Source organism: Castor canadensis, chromosome 6, assembly GCF_047511655.1.
Source record: "Castor canadensis chromosome 6, mCasCan1.hap1v2, whole genome shotgun sequence".
NCBI lineage: Eukaryota > Metazoa > Chordata > Mammalia > Rodentia > Castoridae > Castor > Castor canadensis.
In genome coordinates this window covers 71,034,981-71,056,580 of record NC_133391.1, presented here as the reverse complement: position 1 = coordinate 71,056,580, position 21,600 = coordinate 71,034,981, and the positions used below count along the sequence as shown (strand labels likewise).

The following is a 21,600-nucleotide window of genomic DNA, read 5'->3' as shown; positions in this document are numbered from 1 at the left end:
TCTCAGTGCCTAAAAAATAGCAGGGGAGCAACATGTCAAAGAAGAGTCAATAAAAGGAAGAATCTGGTCAAGAGGAAGAAACTGACCTACAGTTTGAACACTAAGGTTAAAGGTGCTGCAGAATATTCAGGTGGATGTGCTCAGCAATCAATTAGAAATTCAAATTAGAAACTATGAGATAGTAAAAAATGTATGCAGAAATTATAGTCATCTGGATGAATAATTAAAGGCAAAATCAAACATAATAACTAACATTTAGCCCTTACCATTTATACTTCACTAAGTACTAACCATGATTAATTGCTTTTATATTCCTCACCACAAAAGGATGAGGTTGGGTATATTCACATTTCATAGACAAAGAACAAGAGCTTTGACAAGTTTAGTAATTCATGAGCCTTACTCTATCATTTGTTTCATAAAAGATAGAAAAGAGCAAGATTTTTAAATTTAAAGTCAGCAAGATTTAATTGAAAAACCTAAATTCTTCTACTCCATATCAGCTAATAATAGTTCAAATAAATTAATAAAAATATTTCATATCAGCTGCCACTAGAAGAGTTATATATCAAAGACAATGAACCTATAAGTAAAACTAATTTCAAAAATTCACATTTTATTCCCATGGTAAACATACAAATTGCTTCTTGTCTATATTTAAGTTGCATAAATAAACTTCATTTGGGAGATTTTTGGATTTTAATGTGTCATATATTTGCTCTAAGGAATATCATTCTGCTGATGTTCAGGATTTTCAGATGGATTGTATGATTTTTCTCACAGCGTAAGCTGGTTTCTACGAAGACCCAGAGAATCATAAAATGTTCCTTGTTCAAATCTGCTGCTTATATTCTTTCCCCAGAAAGCCCACCAAGTTGTCTGCCATCCATATTGAATACTTCTTGTGACAGGAAATTCATTTCATTTCAGTTTGCACAACACATTCCTGAACAGACCTGACAGCTGGAAAGAGCCCTGATTTTTTTGTTCAATATGTTAAAAACTGACAAATGATTTATAAGTGCTTAGCTAAATCTAAGACAGTTTTAGAGTACTAGAAGCCCCAAAGGAGGATTTGTAGAACTTACTATATAGACTAAAATAGTCGAAAGGTCCTTAAGGACACATTAGCACTATATCAAGAAACAGAATAAAACTAAAACCAAATCTTCAGAAGTACATATCCATGATTTTAATCATTTACAAAATGCATTAATCATGAGAGAAAACATGAATAAAATATATCTGGAAGTTTTTTCACATTATCTTGCCCTCTGATCCCTTCCCCCAACAATTATAATACATAATAAAAGCTTCCAAATTATTCTGACTTCACTGAAAACAAAAATAAAATCGTGCCTAAAGAATATTAATTGAATATGGTAAATTTAGAAAGATATGTTTCTTTGTTACATTATGTCAGTCAGTATGATATTCTTGGGCTGCAATCATTCCCTTTAAAATTGTTCACAAGTAGAGACACATTTTCTGAATCCTAATAGTGAAATGCAGTGCTAAAACATTGGTTATAGCATTAGCATTTGTCATTTGCTTTTTTCTTTTCTCCATGAGTTGAATACTAATTAATTTAAATGTTTATAATTGGAAAGGTGAAGTGCTTATTAAAGAAGTTTGTGTTTCTTTACTGGGAATTGAAGCTATGGCCTCATGCATTCTATACAAGTGCTCTACCACTTGAACCATGCCCCCAGCCATTTTTTTTTTTTGAGATAGGGTCTCAATAACCTTTGCTGGGCTTGTCTGGAAGTCACAATCCTCCTGACTCCACCTTCAAAAAGATGTTACCCCTAGCGGGGGTTACAGGCATGAGCCACCATATCTGCCTTTGATTGCTTCTTAAGAAAAATGGACCTAAAGGAAATTCTTTCTGAAATTTTTGGTATGGAAGTTGTATTTTGGGGAGCATACTTAAATAATAATGACTAATAAGCTAGTATAGAGTTTATTTCTGCTAGAAGTTTCTGTCTTGAGTAATAGTATGAATCAGTAGACCAAAGGGTCTAAGGAATTTTTTTTTCATGGTTTATTTTATTCATGCAGATTCTTTACTGAAACATGAAAAAAATAAAGAAAAAGTCTTCATATGTAGTAGCTTTGGCTTCTTATCATTAAAAACTGACTGTACTTTTACCAGAATCTGCTAACATCCTTGAAGTACGACATGGAGAACTGGCCTGCATTGGGACTCCTTGACTGTTTCCACTTTCCCAAGTGGATTGGTCTGAACTGTCTAAAAAGAGAACCAAGATAATGTTCTGTATGTCCCAATGGGTCTTTTCTGTTCTTTTGTTACATTTTCAAAATAAGATCCCTAAAGCCATGCATAAAATTTGTCTTCTACTCAGATTTAGTTAAATGATCTTTGGAGATGAAGGAGGGTGCTTTGATCATTCTTGAAATGCTTGCATGTATTAGTCATCAGACAAAAAGTTATTGGCTTCCTAAATGTCTAGTAGTCTGAAGAGCTCTGGAGATGTAACAATGGATGGACTAGACATTTTCCCTGCTCTTACTGAGTGTTCTTTGTAGTTACAAAGATGTGATACAGCTGGGTAGTCATGTCTGGTATTGGTTTGATAGTCAATCAAAAATTGAGTTTAACCAGCATTTTCATACTGCTGTTTCCTACTTGAAAATTTCCAAAGGATGTAATTGGAGAATTTAAAGAAATGTAAGAAATGATTACTGACATTATGGAATTGCACTTGGGCTTAGGAGACAATTTAATAATCAATGTAGAATATCTTGTTTCAGTATAATGCAAGTGCAGGGGGGTCTGCTGATACAACCAGATCATGTCCCTTGCCTCTATCTCACTGTCCTTGATCACCTTGGCAGCATGAGAACAGCACTTTCCTCTTGTCTCATTGTCCTTTACGTCTCTCTTTGGTGTACAGCTCCCTACCACCACTGTCTTTACCAGGTAACACCTGTCTCTTGATTGCCTTCTGCCCTTGAAATTCTGAGATGCTGTCATCTCACAAATGGGTGAATATACTTTTCAGCTTTATGACTGTAAAGAAATTCTGAAAACACAGAGTTTGAAACAAGATATTCTTTAACTTTCCATTCATGTAGAAGCCTTAATCCATATCTCTGAGATATTATAATTCAACTTTTGTTTCTTTCTGAATATCCCCAAAGATGAGGAATTCAGGCCTCAATAGTGCAGTCTGTTTCAGTGTTAAGTATCTTGAACGTTCAGAAAATTATTTATTCACATTATTCTTTGTGCAAGTACTTATTGGTGCACAAAGTGCCAGGTTCTGGGCTAGAACCTAAGATGCAATGATGAATAGGATAGTCTTCATCATCAGTAAGTTCGTTATGTTGAGCCACAGTGTTGAATAATATAGTGGTTATGTTGGAGAACTCTGGAGCCAGATTTCCCATGTCTGAGTTATTACTTATTATCTTTGTGGTTTTGAGGAAATTCCCTAACCCTTTTTGCCTCAGTCCTCTCATCTGTGGAATGGAGATACAAATAGTACTTACTAGCAATTGTCACCTCACAGTTTATATTATGAGAAATAATGCAAATGTTAGCTATTATTTGTTCTATCCTCTGGAGATAAGAAAATGAGGCTGTCTACTTGAAAGCCCTAAGAAATTCAAGGACACTCTCATATCTTCCTGAACCTGTACTTCTCCGTGGTAAACTATACTATATATTTTACCCATTTGTAACACTTATCCTCCAGCTCTTTTACTGTCTTGGTGTTCTACAGAATCCCATGCCAAGTGTGACATTCAGTTAATGCCCCATCCCAAATATGGTCTGAGCAGAGAATATTCTCCTAAGTGGTCTGGAGATTATGCCTTACAATTTGAAAAAGTTCTCTAGGATAGCTAGCTCTTTATTTCATAGGTGGGAAACTGAAACCCTAAAATGAGACACAGCTTACATATCTTGCCAAGAATCGGTAGACACATAGTGAGAACTAAGCCTCCTGAATCAGATTTTCTTTTTAACCCATTGCTCTATAGAAAGAACCATAAGGATGTTTACGGGATCCTAATATGGCTGCAGGATGACTGCTTCCTCCCTGAAAAAAAGATATGGAGTGGGCTGCTGTTTCCTAATCTAAATGAAAGTGAAGTTGAGTTAAATTCTGAAGATGAAGTTACACTAGAGAACTCACACTGAACTTAAAGGAAGAGGATGGTACCAGTAGGAAACCAGAAGTCTCAGACTTCTCAGCAGATGGATCAAAATCTGAAAGAGACCTACACAAATGCATATGAAGGGTACCATTCTGGAATATCCATAAATTGCAAATTGGGACAAATTTCAAGAATTGCATGAAAAGCATTCTGAACAGAAAACCCAACCTCAAGATTCAGAGGGAAAACTGTTCCAAAAAAGATAAATTGAAGAATGAAAAAGAATCTCATAGTGAACAGTTCTCACATGAAACTCAGTGGAAGAAGCTTACTCAGTATTTTGGAACAAATGATAGATTTGATCCCCTGTGAAAAAGAAAAAAGTTGACAAGTCAGGCCTTGAGAAGAGGATAGTCCAGGCCGTGGGGAAGTGGGATGCTAAGAAGGCTGAAGAACTCAGCGATCAGCTAGCTACATGAGAGCTTGGTGTAAAAACTGCCAAAGCAATTGCCAGCCACAAGTTTGTAAAAGCCAAAAAAGAGGCTGAAAATTCATGGGCTGCTGGAAAGAAGAAGAAACTGGCATGGGGGTTTGAAGGAGAGATGGGAAGCCAAAAGTAACATGGGATATATGTAACCACAAAGTTCTTAAAGATGCTTGTAGACTTGCATGTTTAATTTAATGAAAAGATTTTCCTGCACACATTAAAAATGTCAGGAAATTGGTAGAAGTAGAAACATAAGCATAAAATTCAGGAGTTGGTTATCAACTCTTTTCAGACTTTTTCTGGAGTCCATTCTATTGACAGGCATCTATTTTGTTATTTGTATAAGAAATCTAAGCTTACAAACAGGAAAGAAGAAGATATTATTTACTCATTTATATAGACCTACAGTATGAAATCAATTTGCTTCTCATCTGTTACAGCATAGTCTTGTACTTTCTTACCTGTTCTTGGTATAACTGCACTTTTTCTGAATTATGTTTTTAAGATTGGCTTTTGTTTGTAATGGATTAGTCATAAGCACAAAAAAGTCTCAGTTGCTACTGTTTTTATAAGTGACTTTAATTACTTTAATGCTATAAAACAATCATTGATTATTGGAGGCAGTAGAGTTGATGCTTAAACATAAGATAATAAAAGCAATTGATTAATTTTATAAACCTTCAAATGAAATAATTAAAAGGGAGATGGAATGTAGTATTTGGAGGATGATTTAAATTCAATTCTATCTGGAAATGTCTTTCTTAATATCTCTCAGCCATGTAATTTTTTAAACTATGAGAAGAGAATATAGTATAGTTGTATTAAACAGATAATTGTAACTCAAGATAACATAAGAAAGAGCTATCAGTTCTACAATAATCCATTTCTGTTATTCAGACCCCAACACTGAGAAGAACCTGGGGTCCCTGGAAAATCTAGAGCAGATCTTATTTGTTAAAGTTCCTATCCTTAAAATCTAGGCCTGATTTTCTCACATTTTCACTTTGATAACAATATGAATTAAGCCTCATTGCATCTGGCCATAATACAATCTTCAGTGTAGAATCAGTGATCTTATGTAAGCTATATAACAGAAAGAACACAAAGTACCCTTGAGTTTCCATGGTTACTTAATGTTTTATGTTAAATATGACTATGTCTAGGGAGGTAGGAATGGGTGTGGTAACAGAAAGGGGTAAAGACATGGCTCTAACAACACATAAAAATTGCCTTTAGTAATAAAGGAAGACAGTATCCAGAAAATTAGCTCTTTAGTGCAAATTCTGTGCTTCCTATTCTATCAGTTCTCTATTCTGGACACACTGAGTCAGAATCCTGAGGTTGAAGAAGCAGGTATAGGAGGCAAACATGTAGATTTTGAAAAAAAATCCCCAGAATTGTTCATTCTAAGTTAATTGTTTTCACATTTTCTTCCTCTTATAGTTAAAAAAGGAGAGTATATATCTATGGAACAAATAATAATATAGCAGTAAACAAAACATTAAATTATGTTATACTACCATTGTTGTACAGCCTATTAAGAATGAAGAATTTTCTCCTGGATGTCTTTGATGACCTATGACTTTTCCATTGATGTCACATGTAAATAGATGACTTAAAAACTGACATCATAATGGGGTCTCTGGTTCTCATAAAGGGGCCATCGCCATTGGAGCATCACATCTGAGTCTTAAGCAGCTTGACAGTAAACTCCTGACTGAAGGACTTCAGGTAGATGAATTCCACTTCTCCTGATGGAAAAGACAAAAATGTTCTTCCTGGCTATTTTGGTTATTGGCTGCTTCTCATGTAAGGATTTAACAAAGAACCTTGGGGGAGGAACGGATAGTATCTTCTAGGGGAGGTAGCAAGCCAAAACTAATTGCTGTTTACATGTAGGGATTTTTTTTTCTCAAAGATAATTTACTATTTCAGTTTACTACAGTGGATATCAGTGGTTGACTCTGATTTTTAATACTCCAAAAACTCAGTCATAGACAATTTTGGGTGAGATATTTTAAGATATGGTTTATTAGAGCTGTAATCAGTATGTGCCAAGTAATTTGATCTTCTATGTTGATAATCAATTTCAAGTCCTCTTCCTCTTATTCCTAATTATTTTTCCCATACTCCCCACATACACACACACACAAGCATTTCCTAACTCCAACAAAGTGACAACAACAAGAGAAGCCAATGACATAAATCTGAATTTGTCAACTAAATGGTACAGGTAGAGGGAGAAGTGAAAAGGCTCAGCTACAGCAGTGGCTGAAAGAAGTCAAGGCTGTCATAATACAATGTAAAATATGAAGGTAAAAGGAGCTGTTAATAATTGGAGAAAGCAGATGTCTATGTAGAGATTTTATACAAAAGAATAAGCTTCCTTATGAGCAGATAGAGTGTAGAACAGGCAATAATCAGAAATGTAGGAAGGTATCTATGATTTCTGTTAGCAGGCAACCAAGATGACTAGGAAGAACTACACCTTTCTCTGAGATAGGTCTACACAAAGTCTGAGCAGCCCAGCAGTGGATGACACTACTGAGTTTAACCCTTTCTGCCTAAGTTCAACATTAAACACAAGAATGGGCTATGGTTCAATTCCCATATGAGATGATGAGGATCCCAGGCATGAGGAGAGGAAGGAAACAATATTTGGTAACCATGTTCTGAATAAGTCCTGTGTAAAGGAAGAACTGACTTAAGCTATGATTTTTATGGTTGCTCTTTGATACGTGATTACTTAATGAACTAATTATAATTAGCTATTCACATTTCAACACTGCATTGTTTTATTTGATTCTTTTCTTAAATATTTTTATTTCAGATGTTTTTGGGGATTCTTTTAAGGTAAGTTTGCTACTTCCTATATAATTTTTCTACTCTTGTAGAATTTCTATTAGTCTAAGCCAATCCTTCCTCCAACTTCATTGTTTTTGTTCAGGTTCAGGTTCTCATCTCTTCAGGTTCTCATCTCTTTTACTGAGGATTAGCAAAGTTGGGCCACCTGTATCTTGGAACAAGCACATGTTTCTTTTGTTCACATGTTATCTATAGCTGCTTTCAGACTAAAATAGAGTTGAATAGTTACAACAGAAGCCAAATGGCCTAAACATTGTAAAATATTCAGTACCTGAATCTTAACAGAAAAAAGCTTGCCAACCTCTGCTCTAATACTCAGAATGAAATTTATAAAACATAAATCTGAATGAGACCTCTCTTCTTAAGGCAACAACTCCCAGTGTCCTCAAGATAAGCCTTCTGCATGCTTTACAATACCCTTCTTAACCCAGCTCTTTTCCCCTAAAAGAACAGCCTTCTTTCACCCTAGATTCTAGTTAATGAGAACTATTTGGGATCTATGCTATACCATATTTGTGTTTTTGTGTATATAATTCCCTCTAAGTATCCTTCCCATACATTCAATCTTAAAAGTCATTTGCACATGTCATGATACCACCAAAGCATCAGTTCTTTAGTAAAGCCCTCCTAAACATATCATGTATACTTAATCGCTAAAAGAGGAGATGAGAGATACAGTTTTTCCCAAAGAGTAATTTGAATATTTTTAATAGTGTGGTTATTTTACTTAATATGACAGTGAATCTTTTATTTTGATAATTAAAGCTTTTCTTTAGTGTTTTAGAATACAAAATCAAATCCAGTGGTGATATTTAAGACAAATCCATCATTGTCAGAGAAGTTTAAAAAGTGAGCCAATTTAAAGAAAAATATTTTTAAAGAAAAATGGCACATGAACTTGGAATAAATTATGAACCAAGTGACTGAAGTTTGGCAACACTGGTGTAATGGGAGCATTGAGGGCTTATAGACAAAAGAATAACTGAATATTCTCTCTCTCTCTCTCTCTCTCTCTCTCTCTCTACATATATATATATATATATATATATATATATATATATATATATATATATATATATATGTATATATGGATTTACTGTGATCTGAACCACTGGAGAAGGAAATGTGGTTAGTGCATTTCCAATCTTTTTGTGATGTAATGTTCATTAACTTCTTAATCTCCCTCCCCCCTGTAGATCAATTATTCTAATATTCACAAATCCTCTAAGGTCAGCTTACTCCAATTCTGGTGGAATTGATGAAAGCAAAATAAAATGGGGAAATTTTAAGAAGATTTAATCCTGGTAGCTCCTGACTATTCTAGAACCCTAATCCCCAGAGGATTAAATTATAGCCAATACCGAGTAGGATGGCAGGGTGTCCTGTTTTAAACACTACAGTTAGAAGGTGGCTTTGAAGAACTAAAATGACAGAGGCACTTGGACAGTGTTCATAGTCCTTTCCAGTTGTTATAGTCATTTTTTAACATCCCAAAGTGGTTTCCTGTTGCAGGCCTACATTACACAGTAGGATATGGTCTGCACAGCCTCAGTTATACTATCAAGTGGTAATCCCAAAGGCTCTGCCTGCTAAATTTGATATAACATAGCTATTTTGTGTGTGTGTGTGTGTGTGTGTGTGTGTGTGTGTGTGTGTGTGTTTGTTAAAGGTCTTGCTATGTATCCCGGGCTGGCCTCAAACTTGTGATCCTTCTGCTTCCACCTCCAAAGTGCTAGGATTATAGGTGTACATCACCATGCACAAAGCATAGAATACTTTTGATACCTAAGGTTTAAAAAATCAATTTGTCATTTTTCCTTTTTGTACAAAATAAGACTCTCCAACCCCCAAATGAGAAATCATTAAGAGATCATTGCACGCTGGGTGTGGTGACCCCTGCCTGTGATCCCAGCTGTATGGAAGGCACAGGCAGGAGGACTGAGGTCCAAGGCTGGCCCAGGCAAATGCCACACCCTATCTAAAAAAATAACTAAAGCAAAAAAAAGCTAAGGGCTTGTCTCCAGTGGTAGAGTGCCTGTGTAGCAAGTGTTCAAACCCCAGTGGGGTTGAGACCGATTGAGAGCAGAGAGAGAGAGAATTATTTCAGGTTAGAAGGTCTGACCTGTGAGTTTTGTTTTAGGTCATTTCATGCGATTATTATCGAAGTAAGCTTGCACAGAAGAAACGCATATGCTCCATAAGAGTCAGCCCAGTATGTGCTTCTAATACTGTTACATATCCTAACTCCTGCGTGTACTGTTTCGCCAACATGTAAGTGAAAGCACCAATCCCAGCCAGAACCCTCTTTTGAGAGTCTATTGTGTAAGTGCTATTTACTATTTTGGAAAATGTGTATGAACTCAAGATATGATTCTGTAAATTAAGAATGATGTCACTGGATTTGCTGCTCCATTGGCTGAACTCAAGGGATGTGTATGGATGACAAGGAGAAAACAGATGGGACTCTGAATCCCACCTTCAAATTTACAGTAGAAACCACCTTTCATTTGCTTTGACCATTAGTTTCAATATGAAATTCTGTGTGTTAAAAAGGTTCTGTTTGCAAAATGTTTGAATGCCATATCTGTAAGAAACATCACCCTGCGCAAGATTAGACTACACCAGGAAGTCTTGGCACTTAAGATCAGAACTTAGGTTGAATCCTGCCCTCTGTAATTGACTGATATTAGGAAGTTTTATAATCCCTGAAACCTCAAGTTCTTACATGGAAACCCGAGACTGTATTTCTTCTTCAGTTGCTACATATGCTCCATCTATACCTACTCACCTCTCTGATATTTTCAAACATGTAATGCCCTTTCATGCTTCAGGAACTTCAGGCAAGATGTGCTCCCCTATGAGAATGCTTTCCCCATGTTGTTCACATGGCCAGTACTTCATCAGTTGAGTTTCAATCCAAATGTATCTTCCCAAGGTGTCTTTTCTGACCATTCAACTAGAATAAATCACCTCTGACATTTTCCACATTAATGCCCTTCTCTTTCCTTTGCAAAAATTATTATTTCCAAATATTTTGTTTATTTCTCTCCTGTTGTCACATGTAAGCTCTGTGATGTTAGAAAAGTAGGTATTTGCTGAATTTCTATGATTTAACACAGCATCACCATCATCTAAGCCCCCCAATAAGTATTTCTGAATAATTCAGGTGGTTCTTAGGAAGAATGAATATAATAATGGGTATAAAATTCATTTATAAACTTAAACCACCAAATTTTTGAAAATTTTATAGCTCAGTTGGCTCAGTCTTCTAAGTCAACAGTGAAGACTCTAAACCTATAGACATGGATTTGAATGTCAGCCATTCTGTGTAAACTATATGACTTAGGACATATAGTAACCTCAGTAATAATCTCAGAGGTCAATTGAAAGACATAATGCATACAGAAGGCTTAGATAGTGCCTGTAACATAGCAGGGTTTAGTAAATAACAGCCGAAGTGACCTTGTGTTGTTGCTACCAACTAGAGAAACAACCATCCCAATTTCCCTGGTTCTGAGCATTTTCCTCAGAAACTCTCAGAGATGTAAAATAAAACAGGGAGATCAGAATAGTTATCACTCTACTATCAACATGCCTTCAAATTTGCTGTCCCTAGTTTAGCCCCTTCCATATTTACTGACTCCTTTCACTCAAACCACATAATCTACACCATAACCATCCTCAATCAGTACAACAACCTCAAACCATGACAAATTTAAACCTCCAATGGGATGAAGGCATGGCTCAAGTGGTAGAGTGACTTCATAGAAAGTGTGAGGACCCAAGTTCAAACTCCAGTACCACCAAAAATGTCTTAAACTTCTAAGATGGTGGTCATGATAATTACATATCATACACAGGGATTCCTTAGTGAAAAAAAAAAAGAAAAGAAAACCTCAATAGATGACTGCTTCCCCTCCATCCACCACCACCAAATTTATTATTAGCTCTTCATCCTTTCTTCAAATCTACCGTCTACTTCTTTCTTTAGGATCTCAAGGTTTCAGAGAAATAAAAACAACCAGTCTAGGCTAGAAATTTATCCTTAGGATTTTAATTTTAATACCAGGGTGAATACAAAATTCCAATCTTCTTAAAATATTCAATTTAATGATCTTCAGTTTATCAACAGAGCCATGAACCGTCACTACTACTTGGTTTCAGAATGATTTTCAGTAAAAAGAAATCTACATTCCTCAATTCTTAGCCCAGTTACTTGGAAACTGTTAGTGTACTTTGTGTCTTTATGGATTAATCTTTTCTAGATAATTTTTATAAGTTCAAACATATAATATGGGGTTTTTGTTTCTGGTTTTCTTCACTCAGTATACATTTTCAAGATTCATCCATGTTGTAAAAAACACCACTTCTTTGTGCCTTGTTATGGCTGAATAGTATTTTATTACATAGCTCTGCCCATAGTTTACTCTTTCATCCATTGGGTGACACTGGGTTGTTGCCACTTTGGGCTAGTGTGAATAATGTTGCTATGACATTCATATATAAAGTTTTATGTGAACATATTTTATCCTTGGGAATAACCTAGGAGTGGAATTGCTATGGCAAATGGTATATTTTGAGGAACCACTAAGTGGTTTTTCAGAGCAACCACAATGTTGTGTAATCCCACTCTCAATATTGAGAGTTCCAGTGGCTTCACATTCTCACTAGCACTTGCTGTTATCCATCTTTTTGATGATACATTCCAATGAGTGTGAAGTGGCATCTCATGGTTATAATTTGCATTTCCATAATGACTAGGAATAGGTATTGTTCATGGGTCTTAATAGCCACTTATATATCTTCTTTGGAGAAATGCTTGTTCAAAAATCTGACATTCTAATCATTTCATTTGTCTCATCAGATCATCTGTTGCATTATAAAAGTTCTTTATTCGGGTTACAAGTTCCTTATCACATGTTGATTTTCAAGTATTTTCACACTGTATGGGTTGTCTTTTCATCAATGACGCCCTTTGAAGCGCAGATTTTAATTTTGATGAAGTCCAACTTATCTACCATTCTTGCAACTTGTGGTATCATATTTAAGAAACTGTTGCTTAACCCAAGGTCATAGAAGACCTATTTCTATGTTTTTTATTCTAAGAACTTACATTTAGGCCTTTGGTCCACTTGCAAGTTATTTTTATGTTGTTTGTTCTGTTGTTAGGTAGGAGATTCAACTTCATTGCTCTGTGTATAGATATCCAGTTATCCCAGCAACATGGGTTGGAGAATTCTTTCCCAATTTGAATTGTCTTAGTGCTTTTGTTGAAAACAACTTGCCATAAATATAGCGGTTTATTTCTGATGCTCAATTCCATTAATCTATATGTCTTTTTAACAGAAAATATTGTCTTTATTACTGTATTCTTTCTACTATTCTTTTAAAATTAGGAATTATGGGTTTTGGTCATTTTTACATTGGATCCTATCCTTAAGAAATGTTAAAAGTTTTCAAAGAATAATGTTCATGTCTGCCCAACATAACAGATCTGAGAGTAAAATTCTAGGAAAAATTAAATACTAGGAAAATACTGGGAAAAAATTAAATGTTCTAGTATTAGTTTCAATAACTTCTTAGTACATCTACAATTAATACTTCCTGGGAAAACTTTAGTGAATGCAATTGCATTACTGTGTGTGGTAATGCTGTAAATATCAATGCTCCAATGCTCACTGTACTGGCAAGAAATCCAGTATTTTCTAAGGTTTCTGTTTCCCAAACAGACAATAACAGGACAACATGGAAGTGCTCCTTTCGTCATTGTGGTGCTGTGACTTAAATATCCTTGTCCATGACATTCCCTAATGTTTGGTACCAATATCTTACTGGCCATCTTCTTTTGATGGCAGGACAGTTGAGAGATCCATTCTGCTTCTTATGCCTCCATTTCAGAGGTAGCTCCCAGTTAATAATTATCTGACACTCCAACTTTTACACTTATCTCCTTTAGCCTGCAGTTACTTTTTTCTTAGACTATCAAGGCATTCCACTGGTAGGGCTGGGTCATATTCCTGACAAAGTGAGGGGGCCAAGCATACCTTAATACTAATGTGCCTCCCTCCATTGCCCAGGTCCCAGTTAAGGGTCTGTCCATATTTTGTTTCTGCATCTTGGGACAATTAGAAGGTTGATCCATCTGAGCATCCAAAGATTTCTGGCTTTATGTTTTGCTTAGGTACTTGTCCTTTTTAAGCCATATATGACTTTTTTAATTTATTTATTTTTTGCAGTGTTGGGGGTTGAACCCATGGCCTTACATATGCCAGGCAAGTGCTATAGGACTGACCTACATCCTCAGCCACATATATGATTTTGTAAAAAGCCCACTACATATTACATATCAAGTTTTCTAAAAATAACCATGACCTAATGTTAAATGAAAAAAGAGATTAATGTGTGCATATGGCATAAACAGACTTTAAAGATATATTTATTATGTATAAACAGAAATAAAAAATATTAAAAGAAATGCACATTTGATAATCTTTTAAAAACTTATAAATATGCATGATTTTAATCTACTGTTTAATTATATACTAGGCACTGTGCTTGGTTTACATAGGAATGATCTCATTCAATGTTCAAAAGAATATTACAAAGTAGGTAGCTATTACCTCCAACTTTTCACATAAGAAAATTGAAGCTTCCTGAGATGTAGGGACTTATCCAAGATGTCACAGGTCATAAAGAGAGAAATCAAAAACAAATCCATGAACTTGACTCCTAGAACCCATGAGTTTTGCACATAGTGGAGCAAAATAAGATAATGCTATCTTCATGAATAGGATTTTATATTTGCCCCAATACTGCCACAAAACTAGAACTTTATATTGGACAGAATTCTAGAATTTTTCCATAACAATTTCATGGGCTACGGGTGTAACTCAGTGGTATATTCCTTGCCTAACATGTGTGAGGCTCTGGGTTTGATCCTCATTTGTCCCATAAGTATGTAATGAGTGTCCAGTGGATTCTAGACACTGGGGAAGAATTTTTTAAAAGATACTATTATTTTCAAACTATTGCCTCAAACAATATGGTTATAAGCATACAATTGTTTTAAAGTGCTTTCCCAAACAGGGCTCTTAAAAGATTCACTCCAAACTGCACAGTAGGCAGGGAAGCTATATTTACACTTAAAAAGAAATAACTTCAAAGTTAATTGTCTCACCTAATGTCAGATAGGATGTATTTATAGAAAATAGAAAATGAATAATGTTTTTATCATTTCAAGTACCTCCTATATGGTAGACTACTTGCTAGCAAGCACAAGGTCCTGAATTCAAACCCCAGTACTAGAAGTACAGGAAGGAAGAAAGGGGGGAAGAGGAAGGAAGAAAAAGAAAAAAGGGGCTCTTATGTGGCTATTATGAACTTTATAAATGGACCACTTTAGCATGAGATTTACAAACAAAAGAGCATCAACTATAATTCAGTGTAAAATGAAGTAACTGGTTGCTGTTGTTAATATGCTTCTGCTGAAGACAAGAATTTTTCACTTATGTTTTCCATACTCCTCTGTTTATCTTGTTCTTTTTAAATAATTATTTATTTTTAATTGTGCTGGGGTACATTGTGGCATTAACAAAAGTTCTTACAATATATCAAACATATTATACTGGAACTCACCCCCTGAACACTTTCACAGTGAGACTCACAAGAGTATATCTCAGTGGGTACCCAAATCATGGTCATTTTACAGAGACAGTAATTTTGATTCAGAAAAGTGAAAAGATTTTCTCAGGATATCTCAATAACTTATAATTATTCACTCTGATTACACAGCAGAGGATTATGCACAGTGGAAGGAGAAATGAGATGGGAGACAAATCTTTGTAGGTATGGGCTTTTTGTAAGTCAGGAATTTATGAATAAAGGCCTTCCCTCCCTTAAAATCACTATTATAGTACATTTCATACTAATGGTCTCTAAATCTTTATTTCAATTTCTCTTAGAGCTTTGAATCACACTCTTAAAGTTCAATACCATGGAATATGCCAGAAGCCCATCTCTTGAGCATGGCGTGATTATCCTTCATTCATCATGAGTGAAACAATATGAATTAAGCATCATCTTTCCCTGATAAAGCAGAATTCATTATATTACTTTATTTTTATTCAATAAATTTTATCTTATGGAAAGCTTCTCTTTGGCTTGAGATATGTTTAATGACATAAGTGAGCATTATGTTTGATTCTAGAAATGCAAAGCTGAAGAGAAAGTAACCCCAGACTTTGAGTAACTCCCAATTATTAAGTTCTTATGAAATTCAGAAAGTTGACTAGACTCTTGGTCTTTGGAAGCAATCAAAATGGGTTTGTGCATTTGTAATTTACAACCCAGAGAAGGAAGCAAGAAAACAAATTATTATTAAACAATAAGATAAAATGTGAGTAAGAAAAATATCCCATGACACCCAGGGGCTGACCTTGGCATTGACACAGGCTAGTGTCCTATTTACATATGGACCTTGATGTCCTCTTAAGATAAAAGAACATTTACAGAACATTTACATCTGACAAAGCCACTCTGTCACTATGATGAATCACAACAAAGACAGCATTGCTCCATAATCATGTATGAACATACACAAACATGAATATTACCTAAGTAAGCCCAGTATGCCAAATGCCCCCTATCTAGACTAACAATGAATGACTGCTGTTTCTTCGCCAATTACTACTTTAGCCTTAGGCTAATCTTGCTTCCTACTAAATAAGATTTTTAAGGATAGTCAATTACAGGATTACTTCTATTTTGTGAGAGTATCCAACCCAAAGCCAAGCTTTTCTAAATCGTCCTCAAAATGAACCTAACAATCCCAAATCCTACAATAGTCTTCTTCAAGCCCTCTTATTGGCATGTCTTATGGCTCCCAGGATGTGTTCTCTAAGGTTGTGATGAAAAAATAAACCCAACTTGTTAAACTGTTTCTGTGTTCCTGGTGGTCTCTGGATGGAGGGCATGACACAATACCTGAAAGCAGCAAAACACCATCCTTATTGCTCAAGCCATTTTTTTCTCATTTCTCTCTCCAGGGACATTTACAAAAGCATAAAGAATATGAAAATGGACAATCATGGACTCTTAAATTAAGTAGCAATGATATTTTATTAATTTATTATTCATTCATTGACTCATATGCTATCTGTTTCCAAAAGTAATTTAGGGTGGCTGATATTATTCAGTAGAGTCAGAGATAGAAAGCCAACTCCCTGAGAACTGTCATACAAAAACGACATCCTGACCAATGGAACTCCAAGACAGGATGAGGGTGCCCCAAGTGACACAGATGTTTAACAAGACATCCTTTTCCCCACAGTGGAGGCTCCCTCTTCTCTTTTTGTTAATTAGTAGTGATGAATATTAATCACTTGTTATCATATTCTACTCAACCCCCTTCCTACCACCATAAGCATCTTCTCTTTGCTGGACACACTTCATTCTCATTCCCACCTCCAACTGATGAAAAGCACAATCTGGTCTTGTACTCTAGAAAAAAAAAACTCTCCCCTTTAGTCTTGAAGAATTTAAGAAGCATTAGTTAAATCCTCAGGTAAAATCCAACACCAGTCACTCTTTGTCTAACAATAATCTTCAAATGGATCAGTACTGTACTTAGAAGGGCATTTAACACTTGTGGAGGACTTGATTTCTACTTGTCCCAGTGTCTAGCATTCAGTGACTATGGCCGTGCAATTCACTAGACAGTTGTGCTTAGTAAAGAACTGACCCATACAAAATGCCCATAGTGCTCCTATGATAAACATCTCTCCTGCTTCTTCCCATGCCTATACCGGTGTCAGGAATCAATGACAGCACACTCCACTAAGCTGGATATGGCCTCAAAATCTCAACACAGAAATCCATGCATATTTAATCAACATATTTCACTAGGAAGGGAACACCTATTTGACACTCCTTCCCTTACCTTTTTGTTTTAAGACAAAAGCTTCATGGGTCTTGAGATGAAGTCTCCACCTAGCACCTTAATACTGTGCCCTTCCCTGTGCTGTAGCATGCCTCAATCATCTGACTGCTCTCCTAGTCTTTCCAATAGAGACCCTCTCAGAGAGGTGAGCTCTGCTGCTGATACTGCACAATTTCAACAGGTCTCTGGCAGTGAATGACAGCATTTACTGTCATTACTTGCTCCTACTTCAATGAGTGAACTACACCATCTAGTGGGGAAACCACTTCTTGTGCTTGAACTTCTTTGGAAGTACAACACTGTCTCTATCATGTCCAGTACTGGTCAGAAGCCCCAGTTGTACAGTTCATTCAATCCAAAGTGACTGAAGGAAAAAAGAGAATAAGGAAAGTGGAAAGGCAAGGGGATACTATGGCTTTTATAACCTGAAAATTCCAAAGGAATCTCTGAAGTCAGGCATGGCTGCATCAATGTTCTCCCCAAATTTTGCAAGAAATCTTCCTGTCCATCTCTGGGATCCATCTACCCTTTCCTCAATGTTCTCTTTATTCTCAAGGAAGCTTTCTCCACTCTACCCCACTCCCATTCCCAAAGGTAGACCCTGTCAGCTCTAGAATTACAATTTTAGTTGAATACAGCTTTCCTTTTCCAAATCTTCAAACAAAAGCCATGCATCTTATTATAATAGTGGATATAAAAGGCTCATTCCTCCAACAGTTATTTATAGTCCCATGCACACTTCACTCTCACTGAAATGAACTGAATTATAAGATCCCGCAGAAGCCAGGAATGGGTCAGTCCAAGTCTATGAACTAGAAGAAGACTGTTCCCCCAAAGGAATGTCAAGGTGCTACCACCATAAAGAAAAATAAATTCAGGTCAGGAAACCAACAGGTGCTTTAACACTATGGTCTATATGCCATAATTTCATCCTCTGAGTCTTAAGATTTTTCCACAGGCCTGTCCCAAGCTTGATTCTCTGCTGTTTTCCCTTACTATAGTTAACATTTTTTGCTTGCTTTTATCATAAGCTATGATGCTCAAACACTGCATTTTGTTTTTAAAAAAAGTCAGGAAATATCACCCCAATATCTCAATCTTCAGGAGTAACACTCTTTTATACCAAGACAGAAGGACTCAACTTCACATTCCACAAACCATGAGAAGTCTGGTGTATTTCCAATTTCTGAGGACCCCAGGGCATTTGTGTTCTCATGATAACTCTTGCTCTGCATCCCTGTTTTTAAAACGAAAATAAAGTCTATGAATAATTAACATTTACAGTATTTTCCATGCTTTAAGAAACTACAGAATATTAAAGAATCTAATGGATGAGTCTGATTCAAATTTAAATTTAATTGAATTTTTATTTAAACCTGAACTATTAAGTTGAAAGATTAAGAATGTCCTTAATACTAAAAATTATTGGCATTTTGAGAAGTCTTTTGCCATACTTTTAAGTTTAATAGGTTTATGATATTTAAGTCTTTAGGAAGATTTTTCAACAACTGAAGTACTTAAAAAAAATAAGTATATGATATTTATCTATTCATTTATTAATCCTTTCAGTCAGCAAAACTGTACCTATTATTGATAAATTGATTCACCTGTGTGGTTTCTAGATTTTTCCATTTCTACCCACAAAACTAAATGTAGAAACATATACACTTCTCAAAACAATAATTTCCTTGTACCTGGTGGTGCCCAGGCCAGAGCAAACACCCAGAAAATACTTGAATGAATAAACCATGTCAGACTCAAAATGTAGCTGGCTCATAAAAAAAAGTGTAACTGTTTCCTCTCTGTTACATTTGAAACATTTTGCTCAGAATTAGACTTACCTATATAGGTCTATCACTGATATTTTTCTTCTTTCCTTTTACTAGCTGAATGAGGTTGATTCACTTTCTGCGTACAGAAGGGCAACTTGCTCATGCATTCTGGGGCTGGAGAGTTGTAGGGTATGTGAGGATAAACAAGCAGTCTTGTTTTTAATTGAAGCGTGCTATTTGTAAAGGAAAAACAATTGAAAATGTAGGCTGCAACCTTTATATATTGGACCTGAGAACGGAGTAACGAGTTGCAAATGTATTCTTTAAGGCTTAAAGTTTAAGCAAAAATAGATATTGAAAGTTTTTTTAAAAAAAACTTTATTGAGATATCACCGACATGCAAAATGCTGTTTGTGTTTAACTTGATGAGTTTGGGGATAAGTGTGTACCCATAAAACTATTACCACAATCTATGCTATAAACCTTTCCATCACTTCCAATAGTTTCCTCCTACTTTATTATAAATCATTGTGATAAGAAAACTTAAGATCTACCCTCTCAGCAAATTTTAATGTGTACAATATTGTGTAGTTAACTATAGGCACTACGTTGTAGAAATCTCTAAATTTATTTCAAGTAACCAAATGTTTAAACCTTTTGACTAATACCTACTCATTTCTCTCTCCCTTTTGTTCTGTGAGATTCAATACTTTGGATTCACTACCTAAGTAACATTACCTAGTATTTGCTCTGTGAATGATTTATTTCACTTAACATAATGGCCTCTCTAAATTCATTCATGTTGTCACAAATGGCAAGATTTCCTGTTTTCTTAAGGCTTAATAAAATTCCATTGTACATATGTGCCACATTTTCTTTACCCATTCCTCTTTTCAATTTTTTATTTTATTTTAGTAAACATTAATAATACAAGGGGATTTCATTGTGATAACCCTGTACATATGTACAGTATACTTTGAACAAGTTTGCTCCCTCATATTCTCATTCCCTTCTCTCCCTTCTCCTCTCCTTTTCAAAGTGTTCGATGGGTATCATATTATTGTCTTCACGTGCGTGTGCGTAGTATAGCGTACTTTGGTCCTCTTCACTCCTCAGTATCCATTCCTTTCCCTTTTCCTCCTCCTACTGATCCCCTCCTTAGACACTTTCACTTCTCCTTTTACATTCATGTTCCAGTATCTTCATCATCATCATCATCATAAGTTCCACAAATGAGTGAGAATATGAGATATTTGGCATTTTGATCTTGTCTTAGCTCACTCAACACGATTCTACTCCATCCATTTTTCCTGCAAATAACATAATTTCATTTTGCTTTATGGATGAATAATAGTCGAGAGAGAGAGAGATTTCTTTATTCATTCATCCATTCATCCATTGTGGGGCACCTCAGCTGATTCCACAGTTTAGCTATTTTGAACAGAGCTGCAATAAACATGGTTATGCAGGTATCACTCTTGTATATTCATTTATACTCCTTTGGATATATGCCCAACCCATTCATCTTTTAATATGCATTTCAGCTGCTTTCGTATTTTGACTATTGTAAATAATGTTGCATTGTACATGGGAGTGAAGACATTCTTTAGATCTTGATTTTAATTTTTTTGGATATATGCCCAGAGTAGGATTGTTGGATCATATGATAGTTTTATTTTTAACTTTGAGGAACAGTTTTCCACAGAGGATGTACCTTATGCTCCCATCAACAGTATATTTTTCTAAAACTAAATAGCAAAACAAAACAAAAGGAGGTGGGGCAAGAAGATGGATTAGTACAATCCACTGTTTTGATTACATGAATGAGATGAGACAGGTAACACAGGAGAGAGTATATTCTGAGTAGAGAGAGGAAGAGCATTGGGATCACTTAAGAGGTATCACGACAGCATAAAATCATAAAGAAAAACCAGCAAACAGTTCTAAGCCCTGTCCCCAGATCCCTGGGATGGGGAGTGGAAGCTGAAAATGCAAACACATGGTAAGCCAGATGCCCTGTTGACAGACTGAAAATTCTACTTCATGATAAGCCCAAATCATCTGCAAGTACAGGGATTTGGTGAGATTGCTTTGGTACAGAAGGCTAGCCTTATCTCTGAAAGCTATATCAAGATACCACCTTGAGAGAGGGATTATTGTTTGAGACTGAAATACTTTGGGGGCTTGAAAACAAGGAATAATCATGGCACAGAGAGTCTTGGTACAGCTGGCCATAGTATTTGGGTGGGAGACAGTCACAGAGATGGTTGTGGAAAAGGAGAGGGTCTGACATAGTTCTGCAGTAACGTTCAAGCAACAGGGTAACTTCAGAAGTGAAGGGCACAGTGGATGGAGGCTCCACCCTGCCTGGAGAGGAGCAAGTCTCATCACCTGAGGATCTGAGTTTATAGCAG

The 21,600-nt window shown here is 35.8% G+C and overlaps 1 protein-coding gene and 1 pseudogene across 1 annotated transcript; both read left to right on the top strand.

The window, feature by feature from the left end:
* Window positions 1–3,910: 3,910 nt before the first annotated feature.
* On the top strand, window positions 3,911–4,761 carry LOC109698588 (protein FAM204A pseudogene; annotated as a pseudogene).
* Window positions 4,762–5,785: 1,024 nt separating this feature from the next.
* On the top strand, window positions 5,786–15,499 carry LOC141424293 (ovomucoid-like). Its single transcript, XM_074077862.1, has 4 exons — window positions 5,786–5,807; window positions 6,270–6,343; window positions 9,618–9,748; window positions 15,439–15,499. Exons 1-4 carry the CDS (start codon window positions 5,786–5,788, stop codon window positions 15,497–15,499), a joined length of 288 nt encoding a protein of 95 aa, XP_073933963.1.
* Window positions 15,500–21,600: the final 6,101 nt, after the last annotated feature.

Excerpts from the sequence above, each read along its gene's own strand:
- LOC141424293 (XM_074077862.1), top strand. The coding sequence starts at position 5,786 with ATGGGTGTGGTAACAGAAAGGG. Across the intron at positions 6,344-9,617 it reads TCCTGACTGAAGGACTTCAG|GTCATTTCATGCGATTATTA; the intron begins GTAGATGAATTC and ends GTTTTGTTTTAG. Across the intron at positions 9,749-15,438 it reads GTGTACTGTTTCGCCAACAT|AGCTTTGAATCACACTCTTA; the intron begins GTAAGTGAAAGC and ends AATTTCTCTTAG.